The sequence below is a fragment of the Dunckerocampus dactyliophorus genome, chromosome 10 (genome assembly GCF_027744805.1).
Source record: "Dunckerocampus dactyliophorus isolate RoL2022-P2 chromosome 10, RoL_Ddac_1.1, whole genome shotgun sequence".
In the NCBI taxonomy this organism is placed as follows: Eukaryota; Metazoa; Chordata; class Actinopteri; order Syngnathiformes; family Syngnathidae; genus Dunckerocampus; species Dunckerocampus dactyliophorus.
In genome coordinates this window covers 11,276,919-11,298,924 of record NC_072828.1, presented here as the reverse complement: position 1 = coordinate 11,298,924, position 22,006 = coordinate 11,276,919, and the positions used below count along the sequence as shown (strand labels likewise).

General features: G+C 39.5%; 1 protein-coding gene across 9 annotated transcripts in view; it reads right to left on the bottom strand.

Annotated features, from left to right (window-relative positions):
* Positions 1-467: 467 nt before the first annotated feature.
* LOC129188479 (protein-glutamine gamma-glutamyltransferase K-like) overlaps positions 468-22,006 on the bottom strand; it is a 51,392-nt gene continuing 29,853 nt past the window's right edge. For 5 of the 9 annotated variants that reach the window (XM_054789069.1, XM_054789060.1, XM_054789066.1 and 2 more), the window contains 9 exons: positions 21,731-21,908; positions 21,516-21,654; positions 19,344-19,536; positions 16,840-16,993; positions 16,479-16,763; positions 16,249-16,409; positions 16,039-16,175; positions 6,110-15,961; positions 2,618-5,997 (listed from right to left, as the gene is read on the bottom strand). In XM_054789069.1, coding sequence (XP_054645044.1) covers positions 15,802-15,961; positions 16,039-16,175; positions 16,249-16,409; positions 16,479-16,763; positions 16,840-16,993; positions 19,344-19,536; positions 21,516-21,654; positions 21,731-21,908 — 1,407 coding nt within the window. In that variant the 3' untranslated portion in view covers positions 2,618-5,997; positions 6,110-15,801. Of the gene's footprint in view, positions 1,638-2,617; positions 5,998-6,109; positions 15,962-16,038; positions 16,176-16,248; positions 16,410-16,478; positions 16,764-16,839; positions 16,994-19,343; positions 19,537-21,515; positions 21,655-21,730; positions 21,909-22,006 lie in introns of those variants that run through there. The other 4 variants (XM_054789063.1, XM_054789065.1, XM_054789061.1 and 1 more) reach the window with 4 other exon arrangements.

The following is a 22,006-nucleotide window of genomic DNA, read 5'->3' as shown; positions in this document are numbered from 1 at the left end:
TCGGCAAGACTATTAAAAAAATCAGGTCGGATCGGAAGCCAAAAAATGTGGTTCGGGACATCCCTAATACAAATCCCTTATTTTTAAAATCACAAATATTAAAATGCGCTGATTTAGTACATTTTCAAACATCTAAAACAATGCACACAGCTAACAATAACCTTTTACCCAAAAATGTCATATAATACTTTTCTACAAGAGAAGAGAAATATGATAATAAAATTGAAACCCTTATTGAAGCTTCAAGAGTGTTATTGTCATATGCATAGTAAAACAGGCAGTTCTACTATGCAATGAAATTCTTATTCTGTTCATTCTCCCAAGAAAAGAAAGAAAACACAGGAAAGAATAAGAACTTATACACGAAAACAACACTAAAAACCCACAGCATTTCAGTATGTGGAATCAAATTATGGAACGAATTGAGTAAGGAACTCAAACAACGCACAAAGATGAGCGAATTCAAGAAACAATACAAGCAGTTGATGAAGAGTCTTCAACTTGTTTGTCTCAATTCATTATTAGTTATTTATTATAACAATGATTATGATATATGATTTCTATTCATTTTGACAAATATGTTAATAATTACATCATGATTAAAAAATCACATATGGAATACAGACAATGAATAAATGTACTGCAATAGATGTGGAGTGGATGAGGGGGTAGGATTAAATAAGCTTTGCTTCTTCCTACTCCTTTTGGCATGTGGAACTGTGAATTGAGTAAGGTGATGTATTCCATTGTAACTTGTATGCATGTTCAAATAAAATGAAACCATTACCATTATTTTACTTTATTTGATGTTTTATTGTAATGCAAATTTGGAGCGGCCCGGCAGGAGGGGACAGAGAAGAAGACAAAAAGACCCTGCAGTTGACTGGATATAGCTGTTAATCGAGTAGACAGGTAGGTATGATTACACAAAATCTATCCAAGCAATTTCCAGAAAACTTTGTAGTGAGGCAGCCAAGGAAGAATTGTCTTTATAAAGTTCCGCTACAGCAGGGGTCACCAACGTTTTTTCTTGCGAGAGCTACTTTTAGAAAATGAAAATGGCCACGAGCTACTCATTTTTGTAGAAATGATTTTCATACCTTATTTCAACCCAAACAGATCAAATATGCTTGTTTTACCAAAACATTCACAAAATGCTGGTATCCACAACTCACATTTTATGTTTCAGAATACTTTTCTTTCTAGTGTTCTCACATTATTAACTGAAAACCTGAATGAAAAGCAGTCCTGCGGGCGCCTCATGTGGTCGTGGGGGGCTACCTGGTGCCCGCGGGCACTGTGTTGGTGACCCCTGCGCTACAGGAACACTGTTACATTCTGCTCCTATAAAACTTGTTGGAGCTGACTGATGGCTGTTTGGTAAGGCTCCAGGCTTTATTTTGAGATGTGAAGCAAAGCCTGTTTTTGTTGTTGTTGTTACAAAGCTGTCCTCCGTAAAGTTGCCGGCATAGACATGCGACAGGCTGAGGTGCTAGGTAGAGTGGTCGTCTCCCAACCTGATGGTTCCATCCCCAGTCGCCACGTGACCATGTTGAAGTACCCGTGGGCAAGATACTGAACCTCCAGTTGCTGCTGATTCTGCGTCATCAGGAGGTGAATGCGGTAACAGTGTCAACCTTCAAGGTAGAAAATTTACCATCAAGCTAGGCGCAGGTCAGAGGCAGGATCATGTCCATGAGGAAGTCGTAGGTTTTTCCGTTATTGCATCATAAAAAGTCGCGACTTCAAAAACGAGCTTTTGAGCACCTCTTCTCTCATAAGCGGAGTGATAGATTTGAATGAGAATGACAGATTTTTCTCACGTTCAGTGCTCATAAACAGGCTTTATGTACACACGCTACTGTTAGAACATCATTAAAAAGTTACTTTTGCATAATAGGGGACCTTTAGCAGTGTATGCCGAGGATATGATCTCCTACACTCATCCTAAGCAAGAAGATATTAAAAATGTAAGATGATATAAAACTGCTCTTCTGTTATGTAAGAAGCCTGAAGGCACTTGAGCAAGATTTGTATCTCATCAATGTGCGGCGCGATGCGCAGCCTTGCGCTCCGCTTAACACCATTTCATTCTTCTGCAGGTCAAGAGAGGTTGAAGTCGTCATGGCGTAGTGTCATGACCCAGAGCTATCACAGCCAAAAATAATAGCAGCTGCTTGAGTCTGCCTAAATACTTCTTACTGGAAGAATGGAAAGACGCCAAGCAAGAAGGATTAGACACATCATGTTTGTTGATGCCGTTGTTAAGTAGACTGTGGCAACTGTTGACTTTCAGTCTTATCTTATCAAGATCACGTTTTGTTTGCAGGTGATTTACATTTACTAGCCGTGTTCTTGCATTGCTACAACAAAAGTGGGAAAATAGACCATTTGTTTATTGCCAAAACCCTGATTAGTAAACAAAAAATAGTTTGTGTGTTAGCGTAGATGTTTACATGAGATTATGAACTCTATCTATTGTTATTGACAAATTATCCACTATTGTGGGGTGTTTTTTGGTACTCATCTGCGTAGTCCTGCGTAGTTTTTTTTATACCTCACTTTAAAAACTGTCTATCTTGCCTTAGTTGGTTTCATTTTTTTCAGTACAGCCTCACATGTGTTACAGTACGGTTATTTTTCATTTTGACAAAATGCATTGAGACATTAGACCTAAAAATCGCACAAAAGCTAAAATCGGAGTAGGGGAAAGTGTAACATCCAACGGATAGGGGTGTCACGATACGCTCAGCTCACAAGACAAGATGACATACAATATTGGGTTAAATGACAAAATATAGGACTGGTCAAACAGACATTTTTATTTAACTGAATCATAAAGCAATGCAGGTACAATTTGAAATGTTTTATAACTTTGCAGCATGATGCGTTTAACTGTTGAACCTTTTTCCACAAAAAAAAAAAAGATAAAAGTAAAATAATGACGGCAGCTGTTGCTGCTACTAATAATCACTCATGTTGACAAATAGTTAAAAACAGATATAGTAAAATAGATTGCAGATTGCAGGAGATTAGCTTTATGTTTACGCTAAAAGAACTACAGTTCCCATGATGCTTACAGTGCCGTACCAGGCAGTAGCAAATTTCCAAAATAGACGCTCGTGTCACATGTTTTGATAGAAGTCATATGCAGTGATCGTGTTTTGAGCTGACAAATCTTAAGTAACGTTAATCAAATGTAGAACAACTACAGCTTCTGCTTGGCAAAAATAAATAAGAGACATCTTGTTGGCAGGGCCAACCAACCTGACTGTTTTTTTGCCTTTAATTGTGTGAAACAAATGTTGCATTATTTGACACAAACCTGAATTGAATTTGATGCCTGTTTTAGAGTAATACAAATACATGCAAAATGAATTGTTCAATAATATAGATTTTTTTGTTCAAACACAATTAACAGAATAAAATAATAATTTAAATATCTTTCTCATAGAAATCTGTCCTGCTTACCTTAAAACAGGATGAATTCAGTGTCCAGGTTTATGCGGTCATTGTCTTTATGCTATTTGTGCTCATTTGACATTAAACTCAGGTATCATGTCTTAATTGAACAGTTATAAAAATACTAAGACATTTGACGCTCGTGCATTGATAATGTATGACTTGAAACAATACTCTATCTGACCTGACAAACGACGTCTTTGTTAACAAAAATACATTTGATGTTCGTATATTGATAATGTTTGGCAGGTGATTGCCACCACAAGAAAATTCCATGTAGATATTTTGTCCCACCCGGCTTTGAGCGTGTCTTTGTTAATGAAAACTGCTTTAAAAACAATATTTGACGTTTGTGTATCGACAATGCATGATAGGCAAATAACAATACAATACAGAACAGTATGAATGTTGCTTCCCCGCCCCTCTTGTTCATGATGATAACAAACAAAGTGCACTTGGTTCAATAAGTCAGATATGTTGACTATAAGTTTTATCATTTTTCCACCCACATAGTCAAAACAAGCGGCTCCAGCATGGCATGATTGAATAGCTTTATTGCTCTCTAAATTCTACAAGCTCCTCGGTCGTCTTTCTCCTTTCCTTAATCTTGTCATGTTTCCATGGTAGTGGAGGAGGCCAAGCATGTCTGAAATATTTTGGAGTTCCCCAGCCTACACAGAACCTTCTCGCCCTCCCTCCTTGTGCATTTCTGCAGCTTCCGCACCAAGTGTAGGAGGTGAACATATACAATATTTGTTTGCATATGATTTGGCAAAGGTGAGGCACACCATGTTTCATTCAAGCTATGATCCATTTTCTACACTGCTCATCTTCTCGCTGGATTGATCACCTGTCAATCACTCACACTAACATATGTGCTTTTATTAAAGGGATAGTTAGGATGTTTTGACATGAAGTTGTATGACATCCCCATCAGCAGTGTAGTGCATCGAAAGTGACTTACCCCCCACTTTGTCCCCGTGAGCCGAGTTCTGGTCGGATTTTGGTGATGAGGAATGTAGTTGTGGTGCGGATACATGTGCGGACACATGCGCGGATGAAGGCCGCTGTGGAACACACACAAAGATTAGTTTTATTATTAGTTGTTAGTATCAACATGTCAGCTTCTTCTCTTTCCCACCTTTTTGCTCTAGTCCCATCTTTTCTGGGATTTTTGGTTTAATTTTATGTTTCATGTTTTATGCCGCAGGCCAATAACAATTATTGGCCACATTGGACAGCCTTGATCTCGAGTTTTCAGTGCAGCTAACTAGGCATGAGGGAGCACACTGTATCTGTTCACCCATTTAAATCATCTGGAACCAAATCAATTTTTCTCACAAAAAATCATGTAAATCCAACCGTCCCAGAAAGCCAGAAGTGTTTAACACAAAACACCTTTTTATACTTTTATAGGTTATAGGTTTACATGCAGAAAACAATTAGAAATGTAAATAAATACTGCACATTGAAGATGTGATTCTTGACATGACTGAACACAGTAAGGTGGTAATGGTTGACGTCGCTGTCACATCGTATTGTGGCTCGTCTTCAATGAAGGTAAAAGTAACCTTAAATGTTAATTTATCCCTTTCGTTTCATTTATACGAATTTAGAATTGTTTCATGCATGTAAAATTATAAAAACGTGTTTTGTGTAACATTTTGGAGTGTCAACCGCTGATGACATCATAGACGAGCAACGTAACTTCCGGTTACGGTTGCCATTTTGCTAACAAGGAAGGACGTTTTGTATTTAAAAAAAACACATTAAGAACACTGTTGGACTCTCGCAGTGTAATAATAACACGCCAAGACGCAAGCCATATTGTACACTAACTGGACAATGAACGCAAACCGAGGCAAAATGTTAACCAGGGCGGACACTAACCGAGGTTCCACTGTATTAGGTTTTGTAAACTCTTCAATGAAGCAAATTTGTGTTTTTGTTAACAAAGACATTTTCTGTAAAGTTTCTGTAAAGTCTGAAGACACTTTAGTCCTCAATGAAGTAAACTATTTTCAAGTAAGCTAACTTATAAGTTTTTTAAACATTTCTGAAGACAATTTAGTCCTAAGTGAAGCTGACGTAGGTGTTTTTTTACACAGTAGAGACCATTTATATTCTGCAGCAAAGCTAATGCAATTATTAATGTGTTTATTTTTAAACATTAAGGACATTTTGGCATTTAATGTGTGTTTTCCCTTTAAACCGAAGACAATTTCAAGTTGTAAATGAAACTAATAGGCTGTGAATGATGTGGTATTAAGAGTACCCAAAAGAAAACCAGTGCATCACCAATGAAAAACTAATTCAGTAGATAAATGATCTTTCTTATGTAATACAAAATGAAGACAGCACAAATGTTTTTTTTTTCCTGCCTGCGTGTGGGGACACCTGTAATTGTGACTCACCGTGTCTTTCTGCCAAAGCTTGATGACGCTCTCGTATGAGAATTTGTCCTCACCTTGGCTTGAGGAGTAATGTTCCTCCTCGCTTAGTGCTCCCATCTCCAATTTGGTAGACAAAATGCTGCTGTGGCACAAAGACAGGAAGTGTGTCATAACTTAATTGGCTTACTTTCACATCTGACACGTCACACAAAAAAAATGAGCGTGCAGGCTTAATAAAACAAACAAATAGAAACCTTTCTCTTCATGTCCTCCTGCACCGTCTTCAGTGAGGACATCGGCTGAGCACAAAGCTGTCAAGAACAAAAGGTGCTCCGTACATCACAGCAAAGCATAGCAGTATCAGAACGAAACTTCTAAAGTCGATGACAATGTGTAGCTTGACGCCGGTCTACATCCAGGTTGTTTTCCTCCATAGGGATCAGTTATCATGAAGATGATCTGTTCCAGGGTCAAACCTGGAGCCATAATAAAACCCTTATGAGCTACAACGGTAATTTGAAATAACATTTTAGCCTTCTTAACTGTCATGCAAGTGTCAAAAGAAAAGACATGGAAACAAAAAAACAATAAAACGTGTACTCATCGGCTCGCATACACATTTGTGCTCAGCAGCATGGACAGAGTGGCTTGCACGAAACACACTGCTAATTAGCATGAGATGCACCGAAATGACAAAGCAGTAAAAAGCGTCAGTAGGGACAACGATGAATATTATTATCTTAAATACTGTGTAACCTCGGTTAGCGTCTGCCCCGCTTAGCGTGTTTTGCCGTTAACGGCAAAAATGTACACCAAAATTTTGCCACAGTTTACGTACATTTTCCAGTTAGCATACAATACGGCGTGCATCTTGTCGTGTTATTAAACTGTGTGAGTCCAACTGTGTTGTTAATATATTTTTTTTAATCACAGAACGTCGGTTTCTAACAATGAAGCTAGCATGCTAAGTTACAAAATGGCAACTGGAACCAGAAGTCCGCTATGTAGCCAACAATCAACAATATAGTTTACATGCATAAAACCATTCTACATGCATATAACTGACGAATGAAATGGATAAATTAATATTTAAGGTTACTGGTTGTTTAAACACTCTCAGAAAAGTTCAAACCTTCATTTGAATTGTAATGATCAACCTACAGGTAGGACACAAGAATTTATTAAGTCACTCACGCATATTTTTCTCCTGTGACCGTGCCTTTTCGTCCTGGCGCCGTTCCACTGTACTGTAGCGTTTTTGTATTCTTGTTCAAACACATTGCTGCAGTCTTCCTCCTTGAACCGAAGATTCTTTTACAAGCTCGCAAACAAGCAAGCTAGAGATGACACAGGAGACACGCAGGGCGGCACGACGGAGACTGATTGACAACGGTCTGCAGCCAATCAGGACGCAGACAGCCGCGCTAGGGAAGAGAGACACTCAACTTTCCACAATGCAATTCTTCTTTTATTGTAACTGCGTAATCCATCCCGGAAGCGCAATCTGTTCTACGCATGCACGAGACTGACATCACTTCCTCCTTTTGCAAATTTTTAGGACAGCGCTTCTGCGACGTCACATGGTGTGGTAGTTATTCTTTTTTTTAAATGTATGAACATAAATGGTCAATAACCACACTTCATATATATAATATATTGGGTGTTGTTTTATTAGTGATTATTATTAAAAGAGTTCGTTAGCATGCAGATGTTTCTATCGTCTTTTTATGATGGATTAATGTAGAGGATTCAGCAAGAGTTTCTTTTTCTAAACGGAGAAATACCATCCATCCAAACATACCTTATTTGGGGGGGGACGTACATAATACTGCCGTAAAATAGATCGACAGATGGCGTAGATTACACATGTCTAACATGTGACTGCTGAAAAGTTGTCCGACCGGATGTAGATGCGTTCTGCACGTACGTAGAACCAATTGCGTTTCCGGGTCGGAATGCGCAGTGACATTCATACGCTGTAATGAAAAAAAAAGAAGCACTAAAAAAATTCCCCAGATGGGCGAAAGGTGAACCACAATAGAGCGAGGGAACACTGTAATTTGATTTACAGTACATTATTTAATATGGGAAAAATCTACTCATTTAGCGTCCGAGTCAGACCTTCTTGAAGTAATTAATGACGCTAACCAAGGTTCCACTGTACAAGCACAACTTTAAAAATAAACATTTTCCATCACAATAGCGTGAAAGAAGATATTGGAAAATTCCTTCATATTATCTATATATGACATTATATTTTATTATATATTACATTTAGGGATGTTTGATAATATCATCCGACCAATATTATCAGCCCAATATTGGCATAAAAATATAATATCAGTCAATATTGGTTTTTTTTTTTTTTCCCTATCATGACAACCGATTTGAAAAAATGCTGCATATAGGCCTATGGACTCCCGTATTTATGATGACCTCATCAAACCGCATCTGAAGCTTGTAACAACCGTGGGTGGCTCGTAACATGCTTGCTCTCTCCTCGTTATGTCTGTGGTGTCTCTTTCGGATATTAAACTTGTTGCAAAGCGTTGGTTATGCGAGGCGGAAAACCAAGACTTCTTCCTTCAATACTTCCAATTCCCAGAGCGAAAGCCATCAATCGGGAAATCATAGAGTGTATCACACGGGATAATCAACCAGCCCTTTTCTATTGTGCAAGACGACAGACTCACCAAACTTGTGGAGATATACTGTATCATCATATATATCATCATATGTCTATATCTGACTTTGGGTGAGAGGCGGGGTACACCCTGGACTGGTCGCCAACCAATCGCAGGGCACATATAGACAAACAACCATTCACACTCACATTCATACCTATGGACAATTTAGAGTCACCAATTAACCTAACATGCATGTTTTTGGAATGTGGGAGGAAACCGGAGTACCCGGAGAAAACCCCCACACGCACGGGGAGAACATGCAAACGCCACACAGAAATGCCCAACAGAGATTCTAACCTCGATCTTCCCAATCTCTTGACTGTGTGGCCAACATGTTAACCACTCAACCACCATGCGCCCCTATATATCTTATATTTTATTTTATTATAATATGTCATAATATATTACATAATATTATATATTATTATATTATATTACGGTATATTAAATTCATGTTGCGCAACAAATGGAACAACTGTTCTGCGTGAAAGGGGGGAAAAAAAGCATTGAATATTGAAGTTGATGATGTGAAACATGAAGTGTCCACACTTGCTTCCTAATCAGCACGTCACACACAGCGTGCCACACATTAGCGCTTCATCTGCAAAACGGCTCAGCGCTTTGACATTTCCCAAGAATATTCCTTGAAAATGTGTCGCCGCCGCTGCCCGAGCACAGGCGGCAGGACTCGAGCACAGATGAAACGCTAATGAATAAACTCAAAAGGTTACAAGAAGACGAGGTCAGACAGAAATTGGATGTGAAATTTAAAGGAAGTAGATTCAAGACAGGCGGTGCCATTTCAGCATTGTGACCTAAAAAAGAATGGAATAATTTTTTAAAATCTGATTTATGGCTTTTTAAACAACAAGAAGAATATTTTGGTTGAGCTCAGAATATTGAATTCTAATCATTATGACCAAATTCTTGCCATGCAGCATAGTCCAAATGTCCACCCTGTTTACGGGACATGTTCATCTTTAGTCATAAGTCTTCTTAATGCATAGCCATTGTGCTTTTTACATTTTTCAGGACCTAAAATGTCCCTTGATTTGATCAGTAAAAGTATTTTTCGTTCAATTCATCCACCAATTTAATAACCAAGGAGACAATCAAAATATTATTACATTCTATGTAATTAATATAAAAAATACAAGGCTAACAGGGTGGACACAGCAGTGACAGTGTGGTCATATTCCATTGTATAAACATACATTTCAATGCATTCAAAGAAAAGAAAAGGCCATTCATTTACTTTATCACAATCTCACCCTCAAAGTAATTTGTCATCTAATTTTCCTATAAAAAAGAATGCACACCCAACATACAAATCAGGGACAGTTTCTATTTTTTTTAAATCGTTAATCCATTTGCTTTTCTGTTAACTTCCACACCCTGTTGTCTAACTGTACGGATCTTTTGCTAACAGGTTGTGGTGCTCTCGCGAGGCACACAACCTCGTCAAAGTCCTCCTTTGGACTTGGCCAGTAAAACTTCTTGACTACGTTCTTATGCATACATTTCACTCTAATACCATCTTCAACATCCGAGATGATTCCTGGGTAAGGATTCCTGGGTCATCATCATCGTTCACAATGCAGCATTGCCCAATATTTTCTCACTTTCTGTCCCTTCTCCAACATGTTGCCCGTTTTTCAGGGTCTACATGATGCCGTGCCCTGTAGCGCCTTTTCTTCTGCAGATACGTGCATATTGTATTAATAAGCCCTTTTAAATAAATTCATATATATTCATTAATTAATATATGTAGGAGGGGTTCAGAGTTGCGTTTTAGCTTGGTATGGGTTACGGCCGCAACAGTAGCTCGTGTTGTAAGATAATTCAAACAATAAAAGCAATAAAAGCCTGTTGTTCCGGCGAATCTGGTGCTTGTGTATCTCACCAAACATTACAGTAACACTACTCACACATAGTATTTGTGTATGTACAGTAAATATATATATATATACACTGCTCAAAAAATTAGAGGAACACTTCAAAAACACATCAGATCTAAACTGGGGGAAAAATGATCTTGAATATCTTTCCTGATAATAAGTGGGTGATGTATTAGTAACAAAATGATGCTACATAATTTGATAGAAATGAAAATGATCACCCTATAGAGGGGGGAAATCAAAGACACCCCAAAAATGAAAGTGAAAAAATGATGCAGCACACTGGTCCATTTGGCTAAAATGTCATTGTAGCAACTCAGTGACATATATATGTACATACTGTATATATGTACACACATACACACACACACACACACACATATATATATATTCAAGCATAAAAGCCAGTCATCTCCATCTTACACATTGATATACTGTAGTAATTAAAGTTGGAACAATTGGCAGGGTGCCACTGAATTGCTTCCACTTTAATGTGATGCAGCGCACGTGTTTTGACATTGGAAGCATTCTTGTGGTCGCCCACCACATTCTGTCAGGTTATCATGAGCAGAAAAGGCTGCATGCGACCCTCATTAATGGAGGGTATCCAGTCAAGACATGAGACAAGGTAGACGCCGTGCGCGAAACGGAGCGTAATAGAATGCAACAAAGGGAAAACATCATCAAGGTCAGACAGCACCTTTTCTTTGGCTCTTTTCTACCACGGTAGAGAGTGTCTCTTAACTCACCTCGTACCCACTCCACTATGCCGGTGTTCACCTAGAGCCAAAAACTGTACAAAGAAGATGATGTATTCATTAAAAGTACAAATGGAACATTCAGAACTTTTGTTCATGACATGTAGATCTCTAAAGGGAGTTGTACTAGTGCCAGTAAAACATAAATTCTTGAATAGTTTTACAGGTTATGGTACAGCTTAAGTAATGTTATTAACTCATTCAACACCGAGGACGTAGTTATATGTTTTTATAAACCGGAACACCCAATCCCAGCAATGTATTTATACATCTTTTATGTTTTTTTTTGTGCAAGAGGCAAAAAGAGGTGATGACGCAACTCCCCACTAATGCATTTGGCTGCAGAGCAATTTTAAGCCATAAAAACGGCCACTAGGTGGGAGAAGTGCATTTGATAAGAGCTCGGCAGAGATCATGTGGATGGAAAAAACACACATGACAAGAAGGAGGAAGTGGGAGAGCGTGGAAGAGTGTAGCTTGCAGAAGGTTACGCATGGTAGGGAAATTTTAACGTACACACACACACACACACACACACACACGCACACACATAGTTCAGTTCCAAATGTGAAAATTGTAAATAGTTCATAGTGTTATATTTGTAAATAAATTATTTTGAAAAAAAAAACTTTTTTGTGTTGTTTATGTTATGGTATAGTTGTTTAGATATTCGAGCTGTCACAAAAGCAAAAAAGTTAGGGATGTCCGATATTGGCTTTTTTGCCGATAACCGATATGCCGATATTGTCCAACTCTCAATTTCCAATTACGATATCAACCGATACCGATATATGTAACATCATATATCTCCTGTCGTGGAAGGACTGGACTCGACAGGACTGGACTTATCACCTTATTATTGTCTTACTATTATTATTATTATTATTATTATGTATTGCTATTTATTATGTATATTGCATGACAAATTTGACGTGATCTGTTCCGTATTTATTTATTTATTTATTTATTCTTATTCTATTTTCTTATTTTTCTTATCTCTTATGTCTTGCCTTGATTGTTTTATTTTTCAAAATTAAGTTCATTATGACATTTTTGCAGAGCTGTTGGAAATGAATGTGAATTTCTCTTGGAGTATGTATCATATAAAGCAGGGGTCACCAACGTTTTTTCTTGCGAGAGCTACTTTTAGAAAATGAAAATGGCCACGAGCTACTCATTTTTGTAGAAATGATTTTCATACCTTATTTCAACCCAAACAGATCAAATATGCTTGTTTTACCAAAACATTCACAAAATGCTGGTATCCACAACTCACATTTTATGTTTCAGAATACTTTTCTTTCTAGTGTTCTCACATTATTAACTGAAAACCTGAATGAAAAGCAGGCTTGCGGGCGCCTCATGTGGTCGTGGGGGGCTACCTGGGCTACCCACGGGCACCACGTTGGTGACCCCTGATATAAAGTATGTATCTATCAATCTATTATCTATCTATCTATCTGTATGTATATATATGTCGTGGCTGCCTTTCAAGCAGCTCTGTTTGTTTATTTAAGCGCATTTATACGTGGTGTGATTCCCTGTCTACCCTTTGATATCGGCGCGTCAACGGAGCCGGGGCTAAGATGAAAGTCATTCAAGCCTTCGGTACCTTCTGTTATCATGGGAAACACTACGGCGCAAGATAGACGACCTGTCAAGAATGTCAAGACCTTCAGGCAATGCAGCTTATTTATATTTCACTGAATGGCTAACAGCTAGCGCCTCAGATGCTAACGTGGAGCTAGCCGACTTCAGGGCAGTCAGAGCGGACATGACTACAAGAGCCTTCGGAAAGGAGGTGGGCTTGCACTGTATATGAACAAACTGTCGTGTCATTCTGGGCATGTGAACATTAAAATGTCCATCTATATGACATTTTTTTCATATCGGTTTTCATTATCGGGAAAAAACCCGATACCAATGTTTACTGATATCACATTTTTATGCTAATATCGGGCCAATATTATCAGTGGGCCTATATTATCAGACATCCCTCGTCAAAGTTAAAGGTATGCTTGAAATGTATGGTTTCACAAAAAGCTGGGTTTCTCCCTTTTTATAGTCAGGAACTGATATTTCCTGAAACTTACCTATGCTCTACTGCTGATTACTAAGGAATGGAAAAGGGTAGAAACAAACGATTTTCCTTCTTTCTTTTGGTAGGTTCCATGTTTATAGAACAAAATTATCCGGGTGTGCCTTGGAAGAACAGTCATAATCATCTATAATGGCCAGTACTGAAGGGGTTTTCTTTTGAAAAATGGCTGGGATTGAATGAGTTAACTATGATAAAAAATGTAGCATTGTATCATAAAAGTTAAATGAAGTAAAAACTACTCACCCCTTGATAATGCGTAATGGAGAGGAGAACAGAAAGGTGTTTGTGTCCACTGGAGGCCTTTTTTTTAGGTTCTGCTGGAATTAATCATGTTTTTCTATGTCTGTTGGTCAAAAAAAAAAAAAAAAGACTTGATTTACTAAGATTTGCGGGACGTCACACATGGAGCGTCACTGTTTGTATGGCTGGCCACCACAAATAGATTCATAAAAACATCATAATAGGGCTGTGTAACTCACCTCACCGGCGTCAAATCTAGTGAAGGAACTTTTGGAGACTAAAACAGAGAGGCTGAGAGCTGTCTCCTGGATTTGAACTGGTTTAGAGTGGCAAGAGATGTGTGCGTTAAAGGAGTGCAAAATCTTAATGCTTGATGAAAAACATTATCATGAAACTAAGACATAAACATGTACAAATCTCAACGAGCTGCCAAGGCATGCCACGGTATGGAAGAGTTGCGGTTTCAAAGCCATTAAATTTGTCCGTCATACCATTCCTTCGGGATGACAAAAAGTGGAGTTCCAGCGCGGAACCATGGAAATATTTTGTCATGTCCTGTGTTTATCCCTCGCAGTTGGGCTTGAATGTGCTGAAAACAACTGTATGAAACTTGGTGACACAACCAAATAAATAAAAACTTGAGCTTTCTTTTTATTATTGATGCTGTGACCTTCTTGAGCCGTTGATTGAGCCAGTGATTTAATTTTTCTTACTAAGAAAATATTGTGTGTCTTGTGACATGAGTTGCGGGATCAGCCACAGTAGACCACATCAAAAAGTGCATTTTATTTATTATTTATTTTGAAATAATTCAGTTATTTTTTCTTATTAATTTGAAATACATATGTTCCACTTCCATCATGTTCTATTTATACTGTTTAAAAATGACTGTTGAACAGAATAAAGATATTTTGAAATAACACATTTTAGAGCTGTAATTGTAATACCATGAAAGCGTGATATTTTTGCCCAAGGGTATCATACCGGCCTACTGCTGCTGTGGGCTCCTCCCTCATCTCACAACACCTCGGTCTAAAAAAATGACATACAGAAGCAACAGAAAAACATTCTTATGTAGTATTTATATTTGTTGTGCTTTTCATGTTTTGTTTTTACTGACTTCTTCTCACAGTGTTATTCCTCTCTCCAACAGCATCCATTATGAATACATGGAAATGCATCATGGCAAATTATGCAAATTAGATCATTGTGTCATTACGCCTGTAATCAGCATCAAATTTTTTTTTTTTTTTACTGGACAGTTCAAAAAATATGTTAACCCTTCAGATGTAAAAACAAGAAAAACACTCAGTCTTAGCTTTAACCATAAGCGACAAAGGTGCAACGAGTCACATGTCTTTTTAACATTCTTAAGTGCAAAAGAAACACTAAAAACAATAAATCGCTCAGCCTTAGCTTTGATTTGAGCGACGCAGAACAAAAGTGCTGGGATGCCGCTGGAGTCTTATGGCCTGTTTATGAGCCGAACGCCGTCCCTCAGGACGCAGTCGTGAACCTTTTGAGGTTGTGCGTCAGGTTGGGTTAAGCGCGTACCGTGCAATCGTTCACCAAAACACTTAGGGCGGTGTGTACCGGTGAGTCAACTCAGTGAGCAACCATGGCACTCGTTGACTATTTAGCTTGCTCACTCCCTTCGTCGAGAGTGTTATTGGAGCTGGAACTAATCGATGTGCGACAACAGTCACTTTTATTGCAAATGTCAGTCCAAAATTGGAGAAGGCGTGCATGAAGGTGGGCTCTGAAGTAGTTGTGGACACACAGGAAATAATGTATTAAAAGCCGAGACGTCTTTTTGGAGGTGAATGTCAAGCCATAGGGTAGATATTTGGGGGGGGGGTCGCATACACTGGAGCATACACTGCTTTACTGTTATGTTTTGGCGCAAGTGTCCTGAAAAAAGCAGAATAAAAAGCACACGCAGAGTGTTAATAGGCTGTGATGTCATGGTTTACACTTAAGCTACTTAGATTTTTTTTTCTTGGAAAAATTCTTGTCTAATGGCAGATCGTACAACCTTCCACTGGATGTACATATTTTTAAGCTAACCATACCGAAAAAAAAAAAAAACCTCCTGTCAAGGACAAGCAGAGACACCTTTTTAATTATTTGGAGTGTGACTCCAGCTTATACTTTCAGTCTGTTCCGAGGTCAAATCGTACATTTCCCTCTGGGTTTTTTCCTCTTTTGGTATCCAATGTCAACCTTTAAATAGTGTTTCCTTATTACAGGAAAAGTCATTCCCTATAGAGCACCATAGGTCCTTCCATGCACGGTGATGTCCGTCACACCATGGACTTGCGTGAGCTGCTGGCAGTGCAGCGACGCCAGTAATTTCCTCGGCCCGGGCAGGGTGGGCACAAAGTGCTCTGTCAGAGACACGGCGGCCCGGCTGCCAATATGGCTGAAGGGAGGGACAGAAAATGACTAACACGACGGACAAAACAAGAAAAAAATAGGGCTGGATATTTCTCTGCTCACCCATAATGAATCTTGCGAGCAGTTTCGAGGCCCAGACCCTCCACGTGGATTATGACCGATGTGAGCGCCTGTGGAAGAGGGTTGGTGAAGGAGATCTCCACCGCCATCTTTTCCCCGACAATGGCCTTCCCGATGGGCTGTGCGAGAGAAGAATATTTACAGTCCTTTTTGAAAAAAAATTGAAACCCACCCCTGTGATGTTTTGCTCACTTTTAATAGGAGGTCTGGAGTCCTGAGTCGGAAACTGAACTGGGTGGCCAGGACCTGCTGGGTCTCCCTGACCCGGCCCGACAGCGTCAGCATGAGGGCAGCCTGGTCTACCAGCTGGTCCTTATAGTCTTTGTACTCAAGTGTCCACTCCAAAACCTTGACTAAAGAAACGAGATGAAACCGTATTGAAATAAAAACTGTGCTGATTTGTTTTCAACACAATAACGTACCCTCAGTGGGCAGCAGGGCCAGGTCGGTGTGGTCCGTCTTGACAGTGGCCTTGTGGACTCCGGTGTAGTACATGACCGCCACCTGGCTGTGCAGGAGGATATGGCGATGCTCTGTGCTGCTATTTCGCAGCGTGATGGTCAACATGGCATCCCTCCCCATTTGCGGACCGTCACCGTCCATAGCCACCGCGATGGCGACGTCCTCCGCAGCAGGCGACGAATATGCCTCCGACTTAGAGCCGTACCGACACGCCGTCTCCACAGCGATGCGCTCGGCCTCTGTGCCTGAAAGAAAAACAACAAAAAACATCTTTTTAACCAGAGGCTTGAATATTTGCTTGAAGTCTGTGCTTGATGCTACCTTCAGGGTGTTTGTAAAGATGGGTGATATCGCTGCGTTCATCAGAGCCCACAGCCTTGGTGCTGATGAGGTGGCCCACAACCTTTTTCTCACTGTGGATTTTCGAGAAAGTCCCATCCAGGTTCCTCTGCCAGTAGATTTTATCGCTATTCACCTGAGGAGCGGCGGGGGAGACAAATGCAAAGTGTCACTTTTGACAGCCTCCATATGGCTCAGTGTTAATACCCAGGGCACGCAGGTACACTGTAAACAGCAAACTCCTGTAGGTCACACACTTGTCAGCTTCATAGGTGGCAAGACTCAGACACAGTACCTAGTTCTTACGTGACAGCATACACATTAGAATATGGCATATCATGTGGAGTTCTAGCACCTTAGCACCTGTCCATTAACGTAACAAACGTTGCTTTATTAACCAATTTCCATTTTATTGGGTTACTCCGGGTCGCACGGTGGTCTAGTGGTTAGCACGTTGGCCAACACAGGAACAACCTGGACATCGGGAAGACCTGGGTTTGATTCTCCCCTGGGCATTTCTTTGTGGAGTTAGCATGTTCTCCCCGTGTGTGTGTGGGTTTTCTCCGGGTACTCCGGTTTCCTCCCACATTCCAAAAACATGCATGTTAGGTTAACTGGAGACTCTAAATTGTCCATAGGTATGAATGTGAGTGTGAATGGTTGTTTGTCTATATGTGCCCTGCCATTGGCTGGCGACCAGTCCAGGGTGTGCCCCGCCTGTCGCCCAAAGTCACCTGGGATCGGCTCCAGCATGCCCCCGCGACCCTAAAGAGGAAGAAGCGGTATAGAAAATGGATGGATGGGTTACTCCCAAGGGAAAATAGTGAGTGGCTCTTTCTGTACATAGTACCCATCTTTCTGATCTGTTAGCATGTTAGCATTTCACATGAAGTATTAGCACTTTAGCACCAGTCCATTAGCGTAAGATAGGGGTGTCCAAAGTGTGGCCCGGTGGCCATTTTTTTTTTACCCGTGGCAAAAATCAGCAGTAATTTTACAAGAATGAAGTCAAAATATTGACAGAAAAAAGTTGCAATCCAACAAAAAAACGTGACATTATGATGAAAAATAATGTCATTTTAGAAGCATAAAGTTCCATCCATCCATTTTTGTTACGCTTATCCTCATGAGGGTTGCGGGGGTATGCTGGAGCCTATCCAAGCTGACTTTGGGCAAGAGGCGGGGTACACCCTGGACTGGTCGCCAGCCAATCGCAGGGCTAGCATAAAGTTGAAATATGAAAAAAAACCCAGTTATTTAAAAAAAAATGTAATATTATGGGAAACAAACAAAACAACATGTAAAATACATTTTTGGAAAATTAGGTTGTTACATTAACAAGAAGAAAGTTGAAACAAATAAATAAAACAACAGCAGAAATGGAAAAACGAATGTACAAAAATAAAGTCAAAATATTAAGAGAAAAAGGTCCTGTTCTAATGAGAAAACACAATTTTCAGAGAATAAACTCATAATAAAGTATGACGAAAAATAATGTCACTTTAGTTGCATAGACTGTAAATATTAAAGAAAAAATGTGTTTTTTGTCATAATATTATAAGAAACAAATAAAACAAAATAAAGCTGCAATTTTTGGAAAATTAGGTTGGGGAAAAAGTTATAATATGAGAATAATGTCAAAATATTATGGGACTAAAGTCATAATATTAAGAAAACCAAATTTATGACTATTATTTCAGAAGAAAGTTAAAATATTTGGAAAATTTAAAAAAACAACATAAAAAATGGGGACTACTAATATGCTTTTTCACCATTCACAAAGCTGAGTAGCAGTTTTTTAAAAATATATACATCTTCTTAGCATATCTACATGTGTTGTTTTACAAAATTTCAAAGAGGCCCTGGCATCCTTTCATTTTTCAGTATCTGGACCTCGGTGGAAAAAGTTTGGCCACCCCTGACGTAAGAGATGATCCCATGTTTCTACAAACAGAATGTTCGCATTTTCATGTTGCAATGCACTCAAAGTTAAAATTGTTAACAATTACCAATTTCAGTAGACCCCACCACCACCTATCTTTCTCATGTATTAGCTAGCTAATAATTGCTAGCATTTTAGCATTCTATATATCACATGGAGATTTAGTACTTTAGCACCTGTCCATTGATGAAAGACATGTTCCAATGTTATCACAATGGATACTCACTGATTGCTAGCATGCTAGCTATTAGTATTGTTAGTGTTTCCATTTTGGGGGGGTATTGGCAGTTAGCACTTTCTGTACATAGTATCTTTATTAATTGTCAGCATACAAACTGTTAGCATTCTGCATATCTAATTGAGTTTTAGCACTTTGGCGTTTCATTAACGCAAGAGAAGCTGCCATGTTAACGCAATGGCTCCACGCAGGTTGCTAGCTGTTAGCATGATAACATTATCAGCGCTAACAGTACATTTCACTGGCATACTGCCAAAATGAATCAAAGTTAAACATAAAAACCCTATCCCGTCTTTGTCCACTGACCTCTGCGAAAACGAACGGTGAGTCATGCTTGAGGAAGACCTGACCGTTGCGGATGGCGGTGAGGGAGGCCGGGCCACAGCGGAAGGTGCCCTGGCTGGTCTCCTGGGGCGTGGCGTCCAGTGCTTGCCATCCTCCCATACCTGGAGGCAGGTCTTGGCGAGCCATCCAGCAGTCATTCCACACGTGGAAGTTCCTGGAAGAAAAATTAAAAAAGAGTTGACAGTTAATAAAAAAACACATCAATTACTCGTTGGTTGCTCTCAGTTTTCTAACGTGGGACACAGCTTCCGGCCATCTCTTTTATCTGCAGCCAAATTTCATGTTTATTTTCATCTAATGCACTGGTAATCACAAAAAGGCTGCGCCAGGAAGCTGCTGCAGGCCTCTACGGCTGGATTTATACTACATGGTTCAAGTGACACAATTTCCACTTTTTCTGAGGATTAGGCAAGATTGAAATATGGTACATTAGAGATGCATAGACCATTAAATAAAGGAAAAAAAACTGCAGACGGCAGCCAGTGGAGTAAAGATGAGGGTACCGGTACTTGTTTTTAAAACAACGGGGAGGGAGAGTCAGTACAAGATAACTAAATAGTATGTTTAAAGGTCCCCTATTTTGCAAAAATGATGTTTTACTGATGCACTAACAATAATATGTGTACCTAGAGCCTGTTTTATTAGCACAAAACATGAGAAAAATGTATCATCTCCCTCACTTGTTTGCTCCACTTTCGAGAGAAGAGGCGTTCAAGCGCTTGCTTTAGAAGTTGTCGCTTTTCATGACATCATAAACACGTCCTTCCTCATGGACATGACACCACCTTGGACCCACATGTAGGCAGATGCCCACCCTACAGTGGGCACATCTAGCTACAGTCGTGGAGGCTTTAAGTTTGATCATTTTGCTTTTCTTCGGAAAATACACTAACCTAGCATGATGTTGCCGTTAAAATCTGACTACGGTAATGTTACTGTTATATGTGATCTATAATATAATATAACGATAATTAGATGTATGTATCATTTATAACACACAAGCACAGCGTTACAGATAATGATAATGTTCTGTACAATTTTTGGTTTTCTTTGTAAAATATCAAGTTAAAGCATTTCAGCATTAACAATATACTTTTAGTTCAAGAGCTTCTACATACAGCTCTATTAACCATTAAAGAAGCTTAAAATATTTGTGCTAATTATTAGGGGTGTCACAAGACCGTCAGTTCACAAGAGAAGGCGACACGCGAGATGGAGTCTACGAGACAAGGCGAGATTTTAACTTTGCTTTGAAGAAAAAGACAATGAAAAAATGGAAATATATTATAATAAGCTACAAATGTAATTGCGACGACGTTACACTTTTCTGCACCCTGAGTGTATGCTACCGGCCCTGCCTCCATCCACCGAGACAAAGAGACTCTATGAATGACAAAAGGGCTGATTCCGTTCATGCCGTTATTCTATGGGACAAACACTCCAAGGTGCTGAAACCAATGCACAGAGTGAACTCTCTTCCTGCCTGTTTTGAGGCGGGAGACGAGGAGAACAGACACGCATGCAGATGGCAATATATTGGGGGCTGGCCAAATTATCCAGTTCATTTTCATTTATTGTGTGATGAATGCATTCATTAATTACTGTCCACAAAACATTTTTTTTCTGAACGACAAATCTTGTCACGTTTTAATCTCGTGAGATCTTGTGACGCCCCTAGTAATCACCAATGCTGTTCATTTAAACTGTGGCATAAACGTTACATTGCCTGGTTTATGAAGCATTGTACAGGATGCACACCATCAAAATCGTGCACCTCCAGTGTAAATCCAGCATACCGGCTCAGTGAAAACCACCACCATCTATTTCTAGCTCGTTTTGAGGGCATGAATCAAATACTAAGTATTAGATTAATTTTAGATTTTTTTCTGTATCCAGACAACAATTGAGCCTTGATTTCAGTCACGTCAGTCAATATTTTATGATGAATGAAAGTCATCCTTCCAGTGGTGAACCCGGTTTGTGATGGTGTTTTTCTTTAATAACATTTTTTGTACCAAGTGCAATCGCACAGTGATAAGAAACATCTGTTACCACATCAATAAAGCGGTGTGTCATGATGAGTAAAAAGTGTATTACTGGACACAGCGTGACAGGGATGATGTGTGCACACACCAGACAGAGTCTGCATTCAGATGAGCTATGGGGTCCAGGTTCTCATCCAGGTACACATCTGTTGTCAAGGAGACGTCGGTGTCATGGGCCGAGCTGAAGTTAGTCACAGTCCGACTGGGAATGCCCAAACACCTCAAAACTGTGAGACGATTGGAGATTTACCGGTGCGCCAAAAGCATACGCTGTGTGATAAACAGGAGTAAAGAAATGTTTACCTGTAGTGACGATTCCAGCAAAGATCCAACACTGGCCATATTTAACAGGCGTGCCGCTGGTTTTGTGGTATTCCCTCAATATTTCCACACTTCCGCTCCAAACTGTGGGACATGTTCCTTGAGAATAGTTTCCTGACCAGTTTCCCTCCACAACACCCTGGTCGTCACGAGAGTTGATCTAGTAGATGGCAGGAAGGCTGATTAAAAGGATACGAGGGGGCCACTAGGATACATTTTGTGCATTAAAGATGCTAAAACCAATCCAGTATAGGTCAA